This window comes from Schistocerca cancellata, chromosome 4, assembly GCF_023864275.1.
Source record: "Schistocerca cancellata isolate TAMUIC-IGC-003103 chromosome 4, iqSchCanc2.1, whole genome shotgun sequence".
Classification (NCBI taxonomy): domain Eukaryota; kingdom Metazoa; phylum Arthropoda; class Insecta; order Orthoptera; family Acrididae; genus Schistocerca; species Schistocerca cancellata.
Window position 1 is genome coordinate 97,509,348 of NC_064629.1, and position 21,146 is coordinate 97,530,493.

A 21,146-nucleotide genomic window follows, 5' to 3' on the forward strand; every position below is an offset into this window, starting at 1 on the left:
TACACAGTATGGTTTGAGAGTAAATCGGAGAAAGACGAAGGTAATGAGAAGTAGCAGAAATGAGAACAGCGAGAAACTTAACATCAGGATTGATGGTCACGAAGTCACTGAAGTTAAGGAATTCTGCTACCTAGGCAGTAAAATAACCAATGACGGATGGAGCAAGGAGGACATCAAAAGCAGATTCGCTATGGCAAAAAAGGCATTTCTGGGCAAGAGAAGTCTACTAACATCAAATACCGGCCTTAATTTGAGGAAGAAATTTCTGAGGATGTACGTCTGGAGTACAGCATTGTATGGTAGTGAAACATGGACTGTGGGAAAACCGGAACAGAAGAGAATCGAAGCATTTGAGATGTGGTGCTATAGACGAATGTTGAAAATTAGGTGGACTGATAAGGTAAGGAATGAGGAGGTTCTACGCAAAATCGGAGAGGAAAGGAATATGTGGAAAACACTGATAAGGAGAAGGGACAGGATGATAGGACATCTGCTAAGACATGAGGGAATGACTTCCATGGTACTAGAGGGAGCTGTAGAGGGCAAAAACTGTAGCGTAAGACAGAGATTGGAATACGTCAAGCAAATAATTGAGGACGTAGGTTGCAAGTGCTACTCTGAGATGAAGAGGTTAGCGCAGGAAAGGAATTCGTGGCGGGCCGCATCAAACCAGTCAGTAGAGTGATGACCAAAAAAAAAAAAAGTTCTAGGGGACTGATGAGCGCAGATGTTAAATCCCATAGTGCTCAGAGCCATTTGAACCATTTGTTAAAGTTGGAATCCCCCACCAACACGCAGCCGCCAGTCGTATGCCCACCACCGGATCCAAAGGAGAATACGCACTTATTATAAAATTCAACATTCTGTCATTCATCCCTCGAGTTTCGACGGTATCAACACCATACGAGACTGGCTACATAGCCATAAGGCGTGAAAGGGAGCGTGAAGGGCAGCAACCTTGTTCGTGGTCTGACATCCAGAAAACCCTTTCTAATGTTTCTAGGTGGCACACTGCATGCAACAGTGATGCGATTTGCAATCGGTAAAAGCTTCTCGTCGCCTACGGTGGTCCAGGGATCAGCTCATCTTCGGCTGTCGTCCGGATCCTGGATGACCATCAAACGATACTTCCCCGAAGTTCCAGCGCTATTACTCATGCTGAGTCAAAGCGTCACATACCATCAGTTAATTGCTTAAACTTTGTTCTTCGACGCTGCGTGGGCACGTTGAAACCACCTATGAATTAAATACCACGCTGTAAATAACAAGTCAATTTGTTCACGAATCATATTGAAGCCACAGCACTATGCTTTGAATCGTTGTCTTCATTGCCCTCTATCAAGGCACCAAATAAATGTGAAGTTTCTGTGTGATGTCTTTGTGTTCCTTCTTCGTTCCCCACTGGTTTTCTATAGTTCATGACAATATTTGATTGCGAAAGATGTTAAAGTCGTTATACCTGTATTTAGTAGGACTAAGTTCAAAAGCTTAGCCGAGCGGTCTAAGGCACTGCAGTCATGGACTGTGTGGCTGATCCCGGCGGAGGTTCGAGTCCTCCCTCGGGCAGGGGTGTGTGTTTGTTCTTAGGATAATTTAGGTTCAGTAGTGTGTAAGCTTAGGGACTGATGACCTTAGCAGTTAAGTCCCACAAGATTTCACACACATTTGAACATTTGAAGTTCAAAACCGCGACTGATTATTCTTGTATTCTCTGTACATATGTAATACGTTCAGGTCGTTCTACAAGTGCATTTATTCATAAATAGGATAATACTTGGGCTCCCTCTTTATTTCCTGGCACATCCGCGAACATTATGCGGGAAAAAAGACGGTCTGGTAAGACTCGGTGTAAGCTTAAATATTCTGTGCTTCCTGACATAGTAATCTGGCGACGTATATACATGGCTAGGTAATATGTTGTCTGACTCGTATATTATCTTAATTGTAGCAGAAAACTTTTCCGTGATGAACAAAGCTTCTCGTGTACTGTCTACCACTGGAGCTTCATGAACATTCCGTAACGCTTTCGATCTTACGAAACAAACCTTTCACGAAACGTATCGCCTTTATTTGTGTCTTTTTCTGTCTCTTCTATTAATCCTACTGGGTAAAGGTTCCACATTGACGATCAATAGTGAAAAATATCTCAGTGTAGTTAGCAACTTCTTTCCTGTGTGAATTGTATTTCTTGGCGATTCTTCGAATAAATTTCCTCCCAGTTTCTGCTTTTACAGCTATCTGTTCTACGAGTAAGTTGTCGCTCCCGTCATGGCCGTTCGGGCGGATACTCTGAGACAAATTACGGTTGTTACTATTTACAGTGATATATCGACAGGAGTGTAATTGTTTAATGGTGGGACACGCAATACGTTGCGTTTATTACTGTTGAGCGTCAACTGTGAGTGCCAGCAGAAGAAAAAGGTGAATCCTCCGAAGATCTTCCTGCAATTTTCTACAATTATCTATCGTCACAACCTGCGTGCAGCATAATCTCCTGCGAAATGTTGCATGGAGCTGCTGATGTAATCTACCGAATTTTCTTCTGCGATTAAGTGTAGCAATTTCGGAAGGCCTAATTGAGCATTTAGTCCTTGTATCTCTTATCTTCTGTTTCAGGATCTGTATGATTACTGAGCGACGTATAGATGGTTTTGGCCTGTTAACTGACTTTGTATTGGACTAAAACGTCTAAATATTTTCATGAGATTGGTCGTTTAATTTTATTTTAAAATTGCTATTGCTCTGCTTACGGCCGTTTTGGCTTTGTTCAGCTTTTGTGTGTCAGCGAGACTTCCTTCTAATTTTAATCTGGTATTAAGCTCTCTTTATCCAACGGTCTTGCCGCAGTGGTAACACTGGGTCCCGTCAGATCACCGAAGTTAAGCGATGTTGGACTTGGCTAGCACTTGGATGGGTCACCGGCCGGGTCTCTCGAGTGCTGTTGGCAAGTGGGCTGCACTCGGACCTTGTTAGGCCAATTGAGGAGCTACTTGAGTGAGAAGTAGCGGTACTGGTCGCGAAAAATGACAACGACCGGGAGAGCGGAGTGCTAACAGCATGACACTCTGTATCCGCATCCGGAGACCCCTTAGGGCTGAGGATGACACGGCGACCGGTCAGTACTTTGGGCCTTCAAGTCTTGTTCTGACAGTGTTTATTTTTTTATGAAGCCCTCTTTATTTTTAGAAACGTTCTAGCTTGCCTATTGAAGTACAGTGGATATTTCCCACACCTTTTTTCACACATAGAGGTCCAAATTATATCGCATAAATCTCTGGATACTTAAAACCTTGTACTCGTAATGAATGACACTTACTGTTCAGATAGTCTGCTATCTTTTCCTTGTCATACTTCCTTACTAATTATGTTTACCTATCATTCTTAATATCCCTTTTCACACCTGCCGTAACTGAAATGAAATAATCGTATGGTATTATTGGCCATGTGTCTGGGGTTGTTCCGCCACTTGGTGCAAATCTTTCTATTTGACGCCAATGTGGCGATATACGCGACGAAAAAGATGAGGTAAAACGATGAAAACAACACGAACACCTGCCCATGAAAATCTGCCCATCGGCAGGAATCGAACCAGCGATCTAGAGGCAGTGAAGCCAACCGCTAGAACACGACCTGTGTACGTCTGTGTTAATGAGACCATAACATCCTTATGGTCACTGATTTCCTCCAAAACAGCAATTCCGTCGAAAAGTTCGTGTCTGTTAGTTACTAGGAGATCGAAGACTGTTCAAGGTTTTGTTCAGAAAATATATTAACATCGATCTTACACGAGTTTCAGTTTCTAGCACCTATTCGCATGGCGTCATTCTCCAACTAGACTGTTCACAATTTTAAATCTTCCCTACTTACCATAAACTGTTGTTGAAATTTTCCATTACAATCCTGAAGCAAGCAGTCTTCAGAAGAAACCGATTACGACATGCTGCCTTGTTTCGGAAATTATAATAACATGAAATGAAACAAGAGGCGGTGCAAGGCCAAGTTCCGTTACAGTCACCACCAAAGTCTTAAACACAATAATGTGTGGGATAGAAAACTGCTGTAAACTATTCAACTTTCAGTGATTCAGTTTATTATTCTCTTTTGTTTGAAGGTTAATGCCCCTCCTCATGGTACCATCCATCTTTGTGAACATCAATCTTTTATCGAGAATTCGAGATTATGTCAGTTACAATCATGACCTCGAGTATTCGTTCTTGAACATATGCATGTAGTGAGTCGTTGTCATACGTTGCTATTTCTGATACATGTACAAAAAAAGCAAGTGAAAGCTGTATGGTAGTTCCCCATGAACAATAAATGACACTGTGAAGTTGCTAGTATTCGTATAAATAAAGTAGACCAAAAAAACGACGTTTGTGAAATTCAGACCCTGCTTAGAAAAAAGAGAAACACAGCAGTTTTATTATAGTTGGAGTGTACACTAACTGCTAATTAAAGCAGATCTTGAAGTTGCTTTTAAGATCAGTTTTCAGTCATTTGATGTTCTTTTATTTTTATTGTAATTTTAATTGTATTTTAGTCTTATCCTTTTTCACAAATATTTCTTCAGTAGATATGAGTTTCTAGTGAGGCTCTATCACTTTTAGAAAATGTAATGTTTTCAGGTGTGGCTAACAGATATTCTTGCAAATAAATTTGTCATTGCAGAGTTCTCATGTATGTTGCACAATAATTCTTGAATGTATGTTATGGAGCAATTATTCAGAAGAAACATACTACATGTAATTTGAACATTTCTGTGTGCAAACAAATGTACAATATTTCTGTCCAAGATCTAAGTGCTTCTATATTCCTTATGAGTTGTTTGAACTCACTTGGATACATTCAGCATAAGAATTTTGCAACAGTGTTCTTTTCATTGAAAAAATAAATATTTGTAAGAGCATCAATTGAAAAAAAGGACTTATTACTATGATATAGGAAGTTTTACAGTGTGAATGGCCAGTGTGAATGTTTCTTCAAAGTCTTACTAGTCCACATGGGAAACTATTACATGGGTGTAATAAAATACATCTCACCAATCAATTATTCAGTAGCTTAATGACTCGAATTGTGTCTTTGGATGGGATGTTTAGTGGTCAGATTTACTAAATAACTTTGCTTCAATTATTAAACTTACTAAATTAGCATAAAAGCTGGTAATAATGCTAATCTATTCATAAATTACTATTCATAAGATGGAACAAAAGTTTTTCATTGTTCAGTAGAATAATAACAGTAATTTGTGAATTTGTTCAATAAGGAAAAGCTTTTTAGAACAGCAGTGAGTGACTGAGTGATGACTGTATGTGGTACAATAATTGTTAGAAAAGAGTACCCCAAAAATTTGCATCATAGTTGGAATGTTGAAGTCAATACAACAGAAAAGGTTTATGTGAGAATCTGAAATAGGTTTTGAACTGAAATGGAGTACTAAGATGGTAAATTAACTATTAGCATTCTATGCACATGAAACACTTGAATACAAAATGATACAAACTGAACTTTATTACCAGAATGTTTACATTTATTTCAAAATTCAATTGTTTTACAAAAGTGAAAAAGTGTACAGTTCTGAAAGACATTGGTAGCAACAGAGTGTAGGTCAGAGAACACAAGTGTTCTCTCCCATACATTTGCCTTAATTTTTTATACTTCCTATGTTACGACATGCAAATATAACCTATGATATATTCATCAGATTATAGAAATATGTAATCACAGTGACACTTTGATAAGCGAAGGTTTCTCTGAAGCCACAGATCCAATTGACAGACTGTCCATCAACCTGCAACAGCAGTGAAACCTACCAACTGTTAGTTTGTTTAAAAAATGGTAAGCTATTTACAAGCCACACATTTGACAAAACAGGTCTAACAGCAGAGAACGCTCAGACATAGCGTCGCAAATGGTTCTGTTACAACTTTTACAATTGTTTTCAGTAACTGGCACCACAGTGTCACAAGTACTTAGTAATTAAGTTATAATCAGTCCAGGATTTACTGGTGAAAATTTCATATGAGTTACCAATTCTGTAAGGTAAATGGTGGATGAAGGTAAATGGAAAAGATTAAAGAAATGAAGAGAAGAGGAAAGTTGTTTGCAAAAAAGTTTTGCATGAAGTCTGGATAATGTGGCACAAATATTTCAATAAATTAGTTAAAGGCTATTAATTTGTGTATTCCAAAATGAAAATAGTCCCGTCAATACGAAATGGAGCTCTACGTATTGTGCTTACAACTTTTATAGATAACATAATGGTGAAGGAATATGTTTTCTTCAGCAACAAAATTTACAAAGGACATCTAGTGTAGAACAAAATGTCTTGCTGCCTCACACAACAGTACCTGTAAGTGCAGTTTTAAAACCTTAATTACACATAAAGTACTCTCTCACTGAATTGTCTATATACAATAATTAGAGCAATGAAATTTGAAGAAATGATCTGCATAGCTTAAAATACGACGAAATTCCTCTGAGATTTCATGTCTGCCCTCTGCTGTGACGTGTTACTCCGAGGTCAACTTACAAAAGAGAAGACTTTCTCTCACACAAAAATATAAGTTACAAACTAGCGGAGCTGCAATGCTTTGGGATACTGCTACAACGTCACCCATTGTACACGCAGCTATGTCTACAACTACGCGTAAGAGATCATATGAAAACTCTAAAAAAAGGTATTGGAACCTTTTTGCACAATTAAAAAAATACACAATAATTATTCAGTTTTACATTAGGAATGTTCCACAACACAATATACAATGTTCCATTTACGTAATCGAACAGCTTTACTTGCGATTTATTATATATATTTATATACTTTTATATACGGTCATAACCCATAATTACAATAGAGTTGCAAAACAAAACGTATCTAAGCACTAAAAAGAAATCTGTCCTACAGCTAAGCGATAAGTAGACATGTAAACACACACTGTAATCAAAAAAATTACGATTTATGTAAGCAATGCACTGAATGCAAGAAGTGATAATTGTATAAAATTCGGAGCACATTTTACCACTTCTCAAAACTATCGTGAGATTCAGTACACGACCCGTAAAGCTTAACCTAAGGAGATCACTGGGAATTACAGATACAAATCGAACGAATAGTTCTCTAATACAGATACGTGAAACAAACAAGTAATCACTGAAACTGTCTCAGGGAGACACGTTAGGAGATCATCTCCACTCATAACGATAAGAACTAAAATGAAATGAGACTTAGAAAGTAGAACTTAAAGACTAGAGGGTGGCGGCCCGCGGCACGGCTCATCGCGAGCAGATGATGCGCCACCCCACGTAGAGTGCGATGACGGTCCAGCACACGGGACGGCCGTACTGTGGGGGAACCAGGCGCCCCAGCAGCGAGGCGCCGCCCACGCTCACACCACCGCCACCCCCGCCGCCCACGCTGCTGCCGCCGGCCAGACCGCCGCTGACCACTGCTGACGGCTCACGCGTCTTCTCAGCCTCCTGCTGCAGCTGCAACACACAGAAAGAGTCGCCGCTATAACACAGATGCTTCTAATACAAACAGAAACAGGTGGTTTTGAGGAATAGCTTCCTCCCAGTCTCTCAAAACAGACATTCTTCTCGTTTCTTTTACGAAATCATGTTTCCGCGAATCTTTGTCAGTATCAGTTGATTCTTACTTTGGTTAGATACCGGTACCTTTAAATTTTGAAATACAAGAATGATAACGGTGGTGATAATAAATTAGTCCGAAACATTTAATTTTTTACAACTACGATTTCCTGATTTGCATTAATTACTACATTATTTGCTTTGTAGAACAATAATTAATTTTTGTTGAGAAAATTACCGTCCACGATTACTTCGTAGATTCGGAAAGTGGGGGAAAAACTGCAATCACTATATCTGTATGAGAGACTATAGTAAATTCTTCCAGCTTCTGTTGATGTTATATACTTCATTCACATGCACCTCACATGTAAACGACGTATATAGTAGTTTTACCATTTCGTTTTCTCGTGACAGACATGTGTATGAAGAGCATAAAATAGACCAAAACCGTAAGTGGCTTCTGTAGAGTAACATTAGCACAAATTTCTTGAAACAATTTATGTTGTTCTAGATGGCTGGCTACCCAGTCAAAAGTAATGACTGTTCTGTAAATCAAATAACATAATATCTGTGGTGAAAAGAAAAAAAACCACAGTCGTAATAAAATGTAGCAGCCCAATTTTTCATTATCGTCGTTAAAGTTAGGATATTATGAAATCTATAGACATATAATAAAATGTACACATTCAGTTCCAGATTTTGGAAAACGGGAATTCGTTTTATACCTTTTACAAAAATATGTTTCATCGATTCTTTGTTATTATCAGTTTTACATATCTTTAAATTTTAAATTTCAATACTCTATCTAACTGAGAGGCAGATCACACCAAAAGGAGATCAGAAACATACAAGCTAAGCAGAAGCAACCACAACCGATATGCGAATTTGAAGATAGAAGTGCAAGGCATGGCAGCAGATTTGAAAGGGAAAACACACTGTAAAAGCGTAGGTACAGCAAAAAAACAAAGCAGAAACCTAAGATTAACTTACAGAAACAAGATATTTCTTGAAATTATTTACAGCATTTATTAATCACGGAAATGTTTGACATGTATTCTAAAAGATCAGTTTTGAGAGATATAATCAGGTTACTAAATAACATTTTGTTGTTTCGTATTTAAAGAAAAGTTTTGGAAATCCATATAAATACGGTGAGTGCAATGTATTACTGTAATGAACTAAGATTGGATTAGTTCTATGCCTGGAAACTTTTATAACGCAGTCTTCATTAAAACGTACCAGCAGTTGTGCTATTCTCGTCTAAAAACGCAATAATTATTCTCCCAAAGCCTCCAACCGTTGCATCATACTACAAGTTGATCTTAATAATGACATAGTTGTGAATGAATCAAGCCAGTTTGTCTTCAGTTTGAACTAAAAAAAAATGAAAAATAGGGGATAAAAGAGAAAAAGAATGAAAACTCACAGAAGGTATAAGAATCGAATGGTCTGAAAACGTTATCAGTTATTTTAGTTGTTACTGCAATGAGTAGTTATTCTGTTCATAATCCTTTCTTGCAACGAACTGTGTGCAAACATCGTATGTCCCCTTTTTAAGTAAAAGGGCGAAAGTATGCTACATACTGACCGTGTGTACGCAGTAAAAGTAGTTGCTTGACTACGTCAGCACCTCATACTGCTTCTTGGTGGCGAACAGAGAACCTGTGTGACAAAAGTAAGAAATCCTGTCGATGTAGGTGGCGCAGTGGTTAGCACATTGGACTCGCAATCGGGAGGACGAAGGTTCAAACCAGCGTCTGGCCATCCTTATTAAGGTTTTCCGTGATTTCCCTAAATCGCTTCAGGCAAATGCCGGGATGGTTCCTTTGAAAGGGCAGGCCGACTTCCTTCCTTATCCTTTCCTAATCCTATGGTACCGATCACCTGCTGTTTGGTCTCTTCCCACAAAACAACCCAACCCAGTCACAACAATTTAATCTTCTTCCCTATCCTACTGATTAAACACTTCTTTGGTATCTTTTACATAGGTTGCTGTAGCGTGATCACATAATATTCGGTGGTAAATCGAGACCGAGTAGTGTAGACATAGAATATTTGGAAGAAAGAGATAAGTGATTTTCTGTTGAAGGCCTGACCAAAGATCACAGACAATGCCTGGCTTGACTGGTGTAACCAGCTAGCACACCAGTGGCAAACAATAGCGGTAATTACAAAACAGTTGAGTACTGTTAATGTATGTTCCGATATCACTCTTCCTTCAAAAAGTGGAGAGTATATAAAATACTATGCGTATTATATAGCTGCCAAATGTTGTAAAACATACAGAACAGAGAACTGTCTTCGTAGCGAGCACTGTTGTTAAATTTTTCACTACAGTCAGACGACCTTCCATGCAGCAGGTGGCTGTAAGTGGCGCAGTATCAGGCCGATAAGATACGATAGCAGCTGGCACATTACAGCTTGCACCTTCAACGAGATTTCACATCTTTTATCTGAAAAAGAACTCTTCTCTTCCTATCAGCTGCCCCAAATATTATACAGTTCTAGACACAAACAATATTTAAAATGTAAGCGGGTGAAAATAAAATGTGTCATCAGAAGCAAAGGTTCAGTTTGATTTGAGAGTTTGATCAGATATGAAAAGTTTATATTAAAAAAAATTATCGTTAGTGTCATGCAGATCGGATGTAAAAATGGAATACTGCAAATTCCTATCACACCAATGACGATTTTATACAAGTCGGTACTCCTTTTATCATGAAACGTCGTTACCAGTGCATGAAACAGCATCGCGCTTGCCACTGAATAATTCAATAATCCACAAGAGGAAATCTAAACACTGCGAAAATAGATTAGTTTCAAACTGAAACAAGTCTTCTGTATAGTTTCGGGCATTTTCTGTGTGGCAACCACGACGTTTATGAATTGAGGCGCATTAGAATTTCTTAAGATTTCATCGTCAAATTGCACAAACTTTTGCGAAGATTCCACAATGACGTTCAAACCATCACACTTAGTGTTCGTCCGCTTTGAGACCCAACAATATGTGTCGGATTACCGTCACCACGGCAGTGCCTTATATATTTGTGACCATCACTTTAGGACGGTTGCAGTGGCATTCGACCGATAACTGTACAAATGGTTCAAATGGCTCTGAGCACTATGGTACTTAACATCTGAGGACATCAGTCCCCTAGAACGTAGAACTACTTAAACCTAATTAACCTAAGGACATCACATACATCCACGCCCGAGGCAGGATTCGAACCTGCGGCCGTAGCGGTCGCGCGGTGCCAGACTGTAGCGCCTAGAACCGCTCGACCACTCAGGCCGGCGATAACTGTACATTTTGGCGATCAGAAAGCGGGGAGAAGTGTTCATGTTGGCATTGTAGCGTGACATGTTAGCAATTTCAGTACGAAGGAATGAGATGCTATGACGTAAAGTCATCATACAGCATATACAGACGACGTCGACCCGTTGGCTCAATCAGGACCTCACTGTTCGGTATGTTACGGCAACGCTGTCAAAATGCAGTCATGTCGCTCTGTCGTCTCACTGTGTAGGGCAGCAATTGCTCTTCTACACACTTTAGCTTCAGTGTCGTTCCATCACGTCACTGCTACAGCCCAAAATATCACAGCAATACAAATCTATCTCCCAGAGATTCACCACTATTCCAAGTTCAAATTTACTTACGTGCTGATATTACACCCTTGCCACGGAAGAAGTATTTTGGCACTTGTTTAGATGTTTCCACTTCGCTTGGCGGCTTTTCAGTGACTGATCTTGGCGTAACAATGACTCTGACTGTCACACATACGGCCTGCTTCGCTCACGCATACGACCTACGAGTTTGGATTCATTTAGTACAGTCTTTCCGGATGATGCAATTTGTTCAAGCGTTAAAATGTTTCTCTCCTATGGATAACTTGAGACACATTTTCGTTACAATCTACAGAAATAATGTACGAGAATCAAAAGCCTGAAATGTATCGCCTATTGCAGGTTTATTTCCTGAGAGACAGCTCTGAGAAGAAGGTGTCGTCGCGTCTTTTATCTCGGCATGACAGATGGCCTGCCGACCGCACAATTTCCAGCCCGCGGCGAACCTGATTACGGTAGGCGGAAGGGGACCGTGGAAGCAAGAAGTCGTGCCTGGCTGGGAGTGTTTTATTTGAGAAGGAGCCAGCGTTTCGCGTAACGAGATAACCGCTCGGGGGAGCGCCGACAGCCCTATCTGGGCGTTGGCGCCTGTGGCGCGGACAACCCGTGTCGGTATCACGGCGGGCGGGCTGCCACCAAACCAGGCGCGCAGCCGAAACCCCAGTAGTGCGAGCCTACGTTTACAGCTGTAAACTCTTGCTTCAAGCAGACTGTGTGCATTTATGTATTCCATCTCTCTTGTACCGTGAATTCGAATATGGACTTCTGTCTACTAACACACGTTTCCTTTGACGGACGAGACTCTTACTGCAAGTATTTGTGAAATACTGTAGTTAAGTCAAAAGCGCTAAATTAGAATTCTGAGCTACGGTTCTCGCATCACGAAGCAACGGTGCTCGCTACAAGTCCAGGAAGATGGAGAATTTCGCCGTTGTACTACGACTAATTGTCAGGCTTTCAGACCAACAACCTAAGATAGCGAGTGGTCTTTTCTTCCGTTACGACCGGGTTGATAACCCTGGGGAATTTCCAAACCCCATACGCCGTAAGCAAGTTTTATAACTTAGTTCTGTTTCCTTTTCCGTGTTTTGTTTTACTGTCAATACCTTGGTAACTTTTTTACGACGAGGCAAAATTTCTTTTATTGACATGTAAATAAGAGCACTTAGTTTATTACCTTCCAATACTATTCACAGATGAGTTCAAGTATTTTCCACTAAATAATCGAAATTCTCTCTTCTTTCACCTCAATACCAATATGAATTTGTTTTACTTCCTCTTATTAGAGACTTTTATTTTTATAATCAACGCCAATACATTACTTACTTTCCTAATACCATGAACAACTGAATGAGTAACATGACTAAAAGGAATCTTAATGCTAATTGAGCCAGAAATATGTGCATATGTTACTCAAAACTGTCTGGAAATACAAGCAGAAGTAACTTACGGATGAAAACCGTTCTCAGTTGTGGACACTCGATTACTGAGACGCTTGAGCATTAGTAATTCCAACAGGGCTACGGGGGACTCACCAGAAATTTAAAAAAAATCATTCATATGTATGTCTACTCCTGATATTACAGTGACCCAGCGCTCGAAGTTTTTGAAAGCATTCAGTACTAGAAGAAGCGAGAGACAAAGACGAGTGTTGTAACAGAAAAGCAGCGCCAGGAGTCACAATTAGATTCATAGTGCCATGCTTCGTATACACGGTGTCGTTCACAGGAATGCACTGAGTAAATGGTCTGTGATATGAAAACCATAGCACTGAGATCACCTGTTAATTATACCGTAACGGTTACTAGGAATAGCCTTCCAAGGGATTTTTTTCTCGCTTTATCCGAGTGGTGACGATATCTGTGATTACAAAGACAGACTTTTGTAAATCATTGAATTGTCCTTTAAGTAAGTTTCACAACAAAGCACAATTTCGACAAGCATATCTCCGCGAAATGAGGACAGACAGCATGTTCCAATGGTTAAATTTAAATTAGTATAGTAGGAGAGAGTCTTGTCCTTAGCGGAGAGTGTACCTCGGAACAAGCGATGATTTTTGGTCGATACTTAATTTAGGGACCGATTTTAGAATCATATGACGCAATGCGCACTCGAGACCGCAATAAATAGTATCTGCAGTTTTCTACATCTACACAGCTACTGCCACCGTATGGCGAGTGGTGGAAGGTACCTTGTGCAATTACAAGTCATTTTTTTTCCTGTTACACCAGCAAACAGAGGAAGGGAGAAACGAATGTCTATATGCCTCCTTATGATCTCTGATTTCTCGCATATTCGTGGTCCTTGTTGGAAGCAGCAGAATCGTTCTGCAGTCAGCTTCAATTGCCGGTTCTCTAAATTTTCTCAATAGTGTTCCACGAAAAGAAAGTCGCCTACACTCCAGGGATTTCCATTTGAGCTCCCGAAGCATATCCATAACACTTGACTGTTGTTTGGACCTACTGGTAATAAATCTATCAGCCCACCTCGGAATTTCTTCGATGTCTTCCTTTAATCCTACCTGATACATATAACAAACACTCGAGCAGTACTCAAGAGTAGGTCGCACTAGCGTCCCATAAGCGGTATTCTTTACAGATGAACCACACTTTCCTAAAGTTCTACCAACAAGTCGAAGTCGACCATTCGCCTTACCTATTACAATCCTCATGTGCTCGTTCCATTTCATATTGCTCTGCAGCGTTACGCCCGGATATTTAAACGACGTGGCTGTGTCAGGCAGGACACTATTCATTCTGTATCCCAACATTATGGGTTTATTTTTGCTAGAAATTCACATTAACTTATATTTTTCTACATTTAGAGCTAGTTGCCATTCATCACACCATCTAGAATTTTGTCTAAGTCATCTTGTATCCTCCTACAGTCACTCAGCCTAGAAACCTTACCGTACACAGCAAATATAGGTAGATTGCTACTCGCCCTATCAGCCAAATGATTTCTATAATTTTTGTTGTTGTTAGACATGACGCTGTATATTGCGAAGAATTTGTAAATATTTCGCTTTCAATACATCCTAGTGCTGTATAACGTATTAAAAGCTGTTTATTCTACAGGTATAGAACTTTAAGGTGAGTAAAATGCTATATATTTTTAGAACTACTTGTATAACATGTGGACAGTTAAGCTATACTTCTTCGTCCGTGCAGCATTCAGAATGGCACACGTGATACTTTCAAATGAACTGAGTTTCTTTAACGGTTTAAGAACTCGTTTTTACAATACTTCTCCTTAATTTGATTCTACTTCCTGATTATGGGTGTGTAGTGGAGTGATAACGTGACAGATAGACTACTGAATACAATACTGACAAGATTTTCTCGATTGTAACACATTTATGTTTCAGTCGAATATTTGTTTGTAGGTACATTACCACGTTGTACCTTAATTTTCCGGAGTAATCTTTGTAATTCCAGAACAAGACTGCAGGACATAAAAATTGGATGCCATCATTTAAAACAGATTACGAGAATTTTCTAAACTTTTATCATAGGGCAGGCTAGAGGCGAAAGTACGAAAGGTGTTCCAAGGAACTACACTCTCTCCTACTACGGAACAACATAGGGGGAAACCGAATAACAGAATGGAGCATCATTACTGAAGATTTTCACTTAAACACTGTTTAAATCTAACGTGGAATATTTTGAAACTAACTACGAGAAAGTTAAATGTGTTTCAGCGATTGGTAAAAATTGATATCAAAAATTTCGAAATTGTTTTTGGGTCGATGAAGGTTAGTGTTTTAAGAGGAGTATTTCCTTTTGCCTGTATAGTGTTGGTTTGTACGAAACGATCTGAGAAGCAAATTAACGGGTGCACGCACTAATAGACGGTTGTCTATCAACGCAATGGAATCCGTCACTAAATGATTCACTTTCTTAATACAAGACAGTATAACACTGTATTCGGTACACTGTATGGGACATAATACCTCCAATTGACAGTTAACTGGGAATGGTGACGAGAAATGTTAATGTCGCAATGTGGCCTTGCCATATATTAAGAAGACTTAGCGAAGTCGTATCATAAAATGCTTAGAGATGTCCGAGGACTGCAAGTCAGTTCAAGTAATCGGAGCGAAAAGTAAGAATATGATTCCGGGAACGAGATGTGAGAGGTTTATCCGAAGAGCGCGTTGGGTGTGGGACGCAGTGGCCGGGGTGATCCGATATAATGAATTGAGTGTCGGAAGTAATGGGATTGCCTATTGGACGGCATCTGTAGCCGGGCGTCCCCTCGCCAATGTCTCGCAGGATAACACGTTTTCCTCTAGTCCAATAATCAAATTAGACCCTCGGCACTGCAGGTCACTCAGCCGTGTAGCAGCGTGGACCCCACAGGGATGACACTTCGCTGAAGAAAATCTCTTGTCCTAAGGGACAACGCGTTTCATTCGATATATTATTGCGTGTTTGTGCAATCATATTAATTGCGTAATACTCCCAAATGAGAAAGACGAGAACTTGCGTTCCGAAGGCGATATGTTGGAATGTACTGGAACATCATATCTTCCGTTTCCCTGCACGAGTTGTAAGTTGTATTTAACGAGGTCGATTGTAATTTAGAATGACATTTATATACATTTCACTAAGTATCTCAGAGCTACGATCGTACAACAACGTACTGATGATACGCCATAGAAAAAACGAACTGTACAAAGTATTTTATTTCGTGACCAGACTGTCCAAGGAATCACGAGCACTGCTGCAAGTCAGTACTACTATCACTTTAAACACAAACTCAGACATTTTATTTCACTGTCTACTTAGAAAGATTGTTTGGCAATCAATGGCAAATCTTCTGTATTATGATTTATTTATATTGTTTATGACACTCTAGCGAACATTTTTGTGTGGTTAGGGAGCTACCCTTTCTTCTCGGTAACCCGTTACTCGAACAAATCTTAGAGTTCCGACAGGTCGAAACGTGTCGCTTTACACAATACGATGCATAACGGATTAACTATAACCTGTGATACATGTTTTAGCTTCCTGCACAGTGTTGCTTATACACTTTGTGTTGGTAACGCTTGCAGCAAAATATTATTGCTGAACACAATCATAAAATATTTTTAAAATTTTTTGTATGAGTTCGTTACAATTTTTTGCCGACCTGCGATCAGTTAAAACAGTGGTGGTGCAACTGAAGCCTAACCAAAAATCACCGTAATGATGCACGATCTTAATCTATATACCCCTGCGATGTAAACTGTTTCGATATCTGATGTCTCTTCGGTTAAAATGCGCTTGTTTAGGAGAATGCTAGTAGGTGGCATCACATTGGACGAAGATAACAGAACAGTTGTTACAAGCAACATTGCTAGGGTTTTGACAAAGATAAATGATCATAAAATTGATTACAAATAAGTGAAGTGCACAACAATGTCAGGAAATGTGGGATGAGGTACAGTATTTCCCGTGACTTGTTATTTTGTCCCTTAGACTAGGAAGGCATCATGTTCCTCATGTTGAACGAAGCACCAAATAACACGACAGAAAACTCTATGTTTTGGATACACAGCAGAGAGAATTCTTGGCAACTCCTGAACCATGCTATATTTTTGTGTTGAGAAATGTAAATTCTCAACCGAATTCATGTACGCGCGTTTCTTCGCTCACAATGTATTGTAAAGTAAGACGGTTGAAAACGAGACGAAGGCCACAACGCAAGCTATTAACCCTCTAGAACTATAAAATGAGTGTATCCAAGAAGTATTGTTTCTTAAAGTTCGAAATTTTCACAAATTATTTAAAAATTCAGTTTTAATAAATATTGTTATATTACTTAATAAGTAAAAGATTTATCAAAGTAATATACACAAAAATGCCGTCTTCAACTACAAAAAATAGTACTGTCAAACATGCAAGACAACCTTTCAAATCCTGTGGTTCTAAGCTTTCTACAACATGCACATGCTTCATTTTACACCTTGTATCACTGTGGTAAGATAATATAATCATTGATACAGTAGTACATCCTCTACAGTATTACAGCTAATACAAAGATAACATAGCACCATAGAACCAAAAACTAACCATACAGATACTATACTATATCCAGTAACACAGGCTTACTTATACACTAATAGCACATCATTTCCTATGATTGATGTTACTAAATTTACATAATCGGAGAAACATCTGCAGCCTGTTATGGAATATCGAAATCAAACTGTGATCAGTTCTGTATAGGGAGTGAAGGCGGGAAATTTATCATCTGTTGCTGTGAAGTTAAATGTTGTGTTAAAGGCTGTTTTTAGAAGGAAACGGAAATGCTTCAAAAGGTGACAGTACTGAAAAATTATGAAGGAAAAATTTTCATATAAAGACGTGCTCTGTTCTCAGCGTTACGGAGATGTATCTATCATCACGTTTGTCATGCTGGGCACATAAAAACTTGAACTGTATGTGGACATTCCTTCGGCAACAGTACCTGGAACGTACTTGCAACAGGGTGAACCCCTCAACATTAATGGCCGAATGGGCCAACAGTGGAATGGCGTCTCTATTAAATCTATTCCGCTGTTGTTAGCGGCGAAGGTGTTTATGGATCACAAAGGAGCTTTCTGCGCTAGATCGTTGTTTATGTAGTTTACTTTAAAATCAAATTCAACAGAGAAAGAGTGAAAACAAGGTGGGAATTGTTAATTTGCGTTATGGATTGTTGTGTGCAAATTAAAGAAAAATGTATAACCAGTTCCGATTGGCTACACAGTATTTGTCCACAAGAGCTGCAAAATGCATACAAGATGGCAAAAGCGTTTATGCACATGAACTGTACCCATAAATTGACAATAAAATGCAACGATCAGTTTACTGACCCAAGGAGCTTTCGCACTCCTGACAACTTCAGAAAACCGAATATCGGAAGTATTTGGGTAAGGAATATGTGTCTAATTGGTGTTTTCACTTCAAAAAGTTTCATGGTAATAATCCTTGATATATGTCAGTTTGCAGTACAAATCTGGGTTCTCATATGTTACCGAGTGTTACTGTCATTAGTTTCTCTAATTTTATAATTGGTAGATCATGAAGTCTGAAAGATATTCGTCGTAGATGTCAATAATAGCATTAATTGTTCCAACATTACAATAATTTACAATTGTAACCTTACATTCTACGAGCGCAAGGTGAAAACTTGCTGAAACCAACAGGCAGTGATTGGTCAAATAATGCAACAACTAGGCCTAGCACAATGGTAGCGTGGATATAGATGCAGTTTTGTCTCAAGCGACAATTTGATACGCGGAATAATTCAATGTTACTGTTTTTTAAAGTGGTCGTGATGACTGTTTCCGTTTAAACAGATAAATTGGAAGACCGCCTCGTCATACTGATCGTTTCTTTGGAGAATTGACTGACAACTTAAATTCACCAAAAGACAGAGACGGATTCTGCTCTTCATTTGCAGTTGTTGTGCAATGGCCAACTGAGTTCCTATGTGGAGGTCCTAGAACTGCAACTACCCACGAAAACAATGAAAAATGCACAGTATGGTACTGGAATGTGGGTGACTGAAAGTTAATTAAATGTGTAAGGACATACAAGGGAAAAGTGTGGAACATTGTAGATGTAGAACGAACTATCGGAAAGCATTGTCCAGATAAGACTATTGCACTTGTTGAATGGTGAACGCATGAAATTATGAAAGCGAATTCCTCATCAATGTTTCAAACGTTTCAGAATGGAATTTTATGCGTAATTTGCTTCTGTAGATGATTCATGAATTGAACAGTTCACACCAGAAACCAAAGAACAATTAAAGCAGTAGTTTGATACAACTGACACTGAATCAAAATCAGGGAAGTCGATTTCATATGTTGAAAGCTAACCACTCTTACTGAATACGTCGCAAATAGGCAAGGAATAACTAGAAAATATTACATATACCTTCTGGATTAACTGGATGAAGGAATATGGGAGAAGAGTCGTGAGTTACCAAAAAATCGTGTTTCGTCAGGACATTGGACAACATCTACACCTACTTCTATATAGGTACTCTGCAATCCACCGTACGGTGCATGGCGGAAGGTACCCCGTAACTCTACTAGTCATTTCCATTCCTGTTGCACACACAAATACAGCGAGGGAAAAACAACGATCTACACGCCTCAGTATGGACCCTAATGTCCCGTATTTTATCTTCGCGGTCCTTATGCGCAATGTATGTTGGAGGCAGTAGAACCGTTCTGCAGTCAGCTTCAAATGATGGTTCTCTAAATTTTCTCAGTAGCGTTCCTCCAAAAGAATGTGGTCGCCCTCCAAGGACTCCTGTTTGAGTTCTTGAAGCATGTCCCTAACAATTGTGCGTTATTCGAACTTATCAGTAACAAACGTAGCACCGCGCCTCTGAATTGCTTCGATGTCTTCCTTTAATCCGTTAACGTGATTGGATACTAAGGAAAGTGAGGGATTCGAAGTATGAATTCTTAGAACATCCACTCTATTGACCAGTTTTGACAATAGTTGACTTCGAGGTATCCCACATCTAAACAAACATGGATTAGAAAACATAGAGGTCATGACAGTCATAGACGAATATTTCTTAGATGTGAAATATGATCTATCATTAAAATATGTGGTCTTAACTTCGAAGACTGTTTTGATGCTGCTCTCCACGCCACTCTAGCTCGCGAAAGCCCCTTCAACTCTGCATAACTATTACAATCTACAGCCATTTGAACCAGATTACTGTAGTCAAGCTTTGGCGTACCTCTACAGTTCCCCCCCCCCCCACCACCCACACACACCACCATTCATTACTGAACTGATGATTCCTTGATGCGTCTCGATGTGATGTAACAAGTAACACCTTTTTCTAGTAAACTTACAGTTTGAATTTCTTACCTGCCGAATTCGATTGAGTATCTCCTCATTTGTCATCCGATGTACTTATCTAATCTTCCGTATTTTTGCTATTGCCAGTCTGAATTTTATGTAATATTTACTTCGTTAGTTATATTGCTGCCTGAATTATAAAACTCATTTACTCTTTCAGTGTCTCATTTGCTTATCTAATTTTCTCTACATCGTCTGTTCTAGTCAGACCACATTCAGTTACCCTTGTCTTACTTTTGCTGATATTTATCCTATAATCTCTTTTCAGAGCACTATCTTCCAAGTCCTTTCCCATTTCAGACAGAAATAAAATGCCTTCGTCAAACCTCAAACATTTTATTTATTGCCCCTGAATTTTAATTCGTGCGCCAAATTTCTCCTTGGTTTCATATTTCCCTCGCTTAGTGTAAAATGGGGTATAGTCTACGGACTTGCCTCGATACCTTGTCAACTACTGCCTCCCTTTCATGTCCGTTGGCTCTTATAACTGCACCCTCGTGCCTCTATGAGTAGTACACAACGTTTCGCTCTTTGTATTTTATCTCTGCTACTTTCAAATTTCGAAGAGTGTTTTCATATCAGCCTGACCTACGTATACAGCCTCCATCGATAATCTTAATCACGTATTAATAATACACTTCTCTACAGTATTAGTCTGAATTCAGTGCTACAATTCTATTTAGATGTTGTATATTCACAGTGTTGACGTACGAGTAATCTCAGGACTGAGCTCAACATTAAAACAACTGAATAACAAGAGAATTAGCGGCAAGAGTGGAATACAGGTAAATTTAAGATGAGCAAATCGACACTGATGTGGGATAACGTTACGTCTACACGACATCGAGGTCAGTTGTAGCTTAGCACATTGTTAATACGGTTCTTAAAAGAACTGTTACAGCGCTGATACGAACAAATTTAAGAGAATCGTGGAATTATACGCGAGAATCGCCGAACAGGCATTTGAACCCAGCTCCTACTTCAACTACTGAGCATTTTCAGTGCGAAAAAAGCTCTGGTCAATCAATTTCCGCACTTCTAGCAAAGATCTCGTTTAAGGGGTGCAGGACGTCA

The 21,146-nt window shown here is 39.3% G+C and overlaps 1 protein-coding gene across 1 annotated transcript in view; it reads right to left on the reverse strand.

Annotated features, from left to right (window-relative positions):
- Nucleotides 1-5,505: 5,505 nt before the first annotated feature.
- The window catches only part of LOC126183496 (uncharacterized), a 38,841-nt gene continuing 23,200 nt past the window's right edge, over nucleotides 5,506-21,146 (reverse strand). The window contains exon 3 of the mRNA XM_049925529.1: nucleotides 5,506-7,485. Within this exon, the coding sequence (XP_049781486.1) occupies nucleotides 7,273-7,485 (213 nt within the window). The 3' untranslated portion in view covers nucleotides 5,506-7,272. The remainder of the gene's footprint in view (nucleotides 7,486-21,146) is intronic.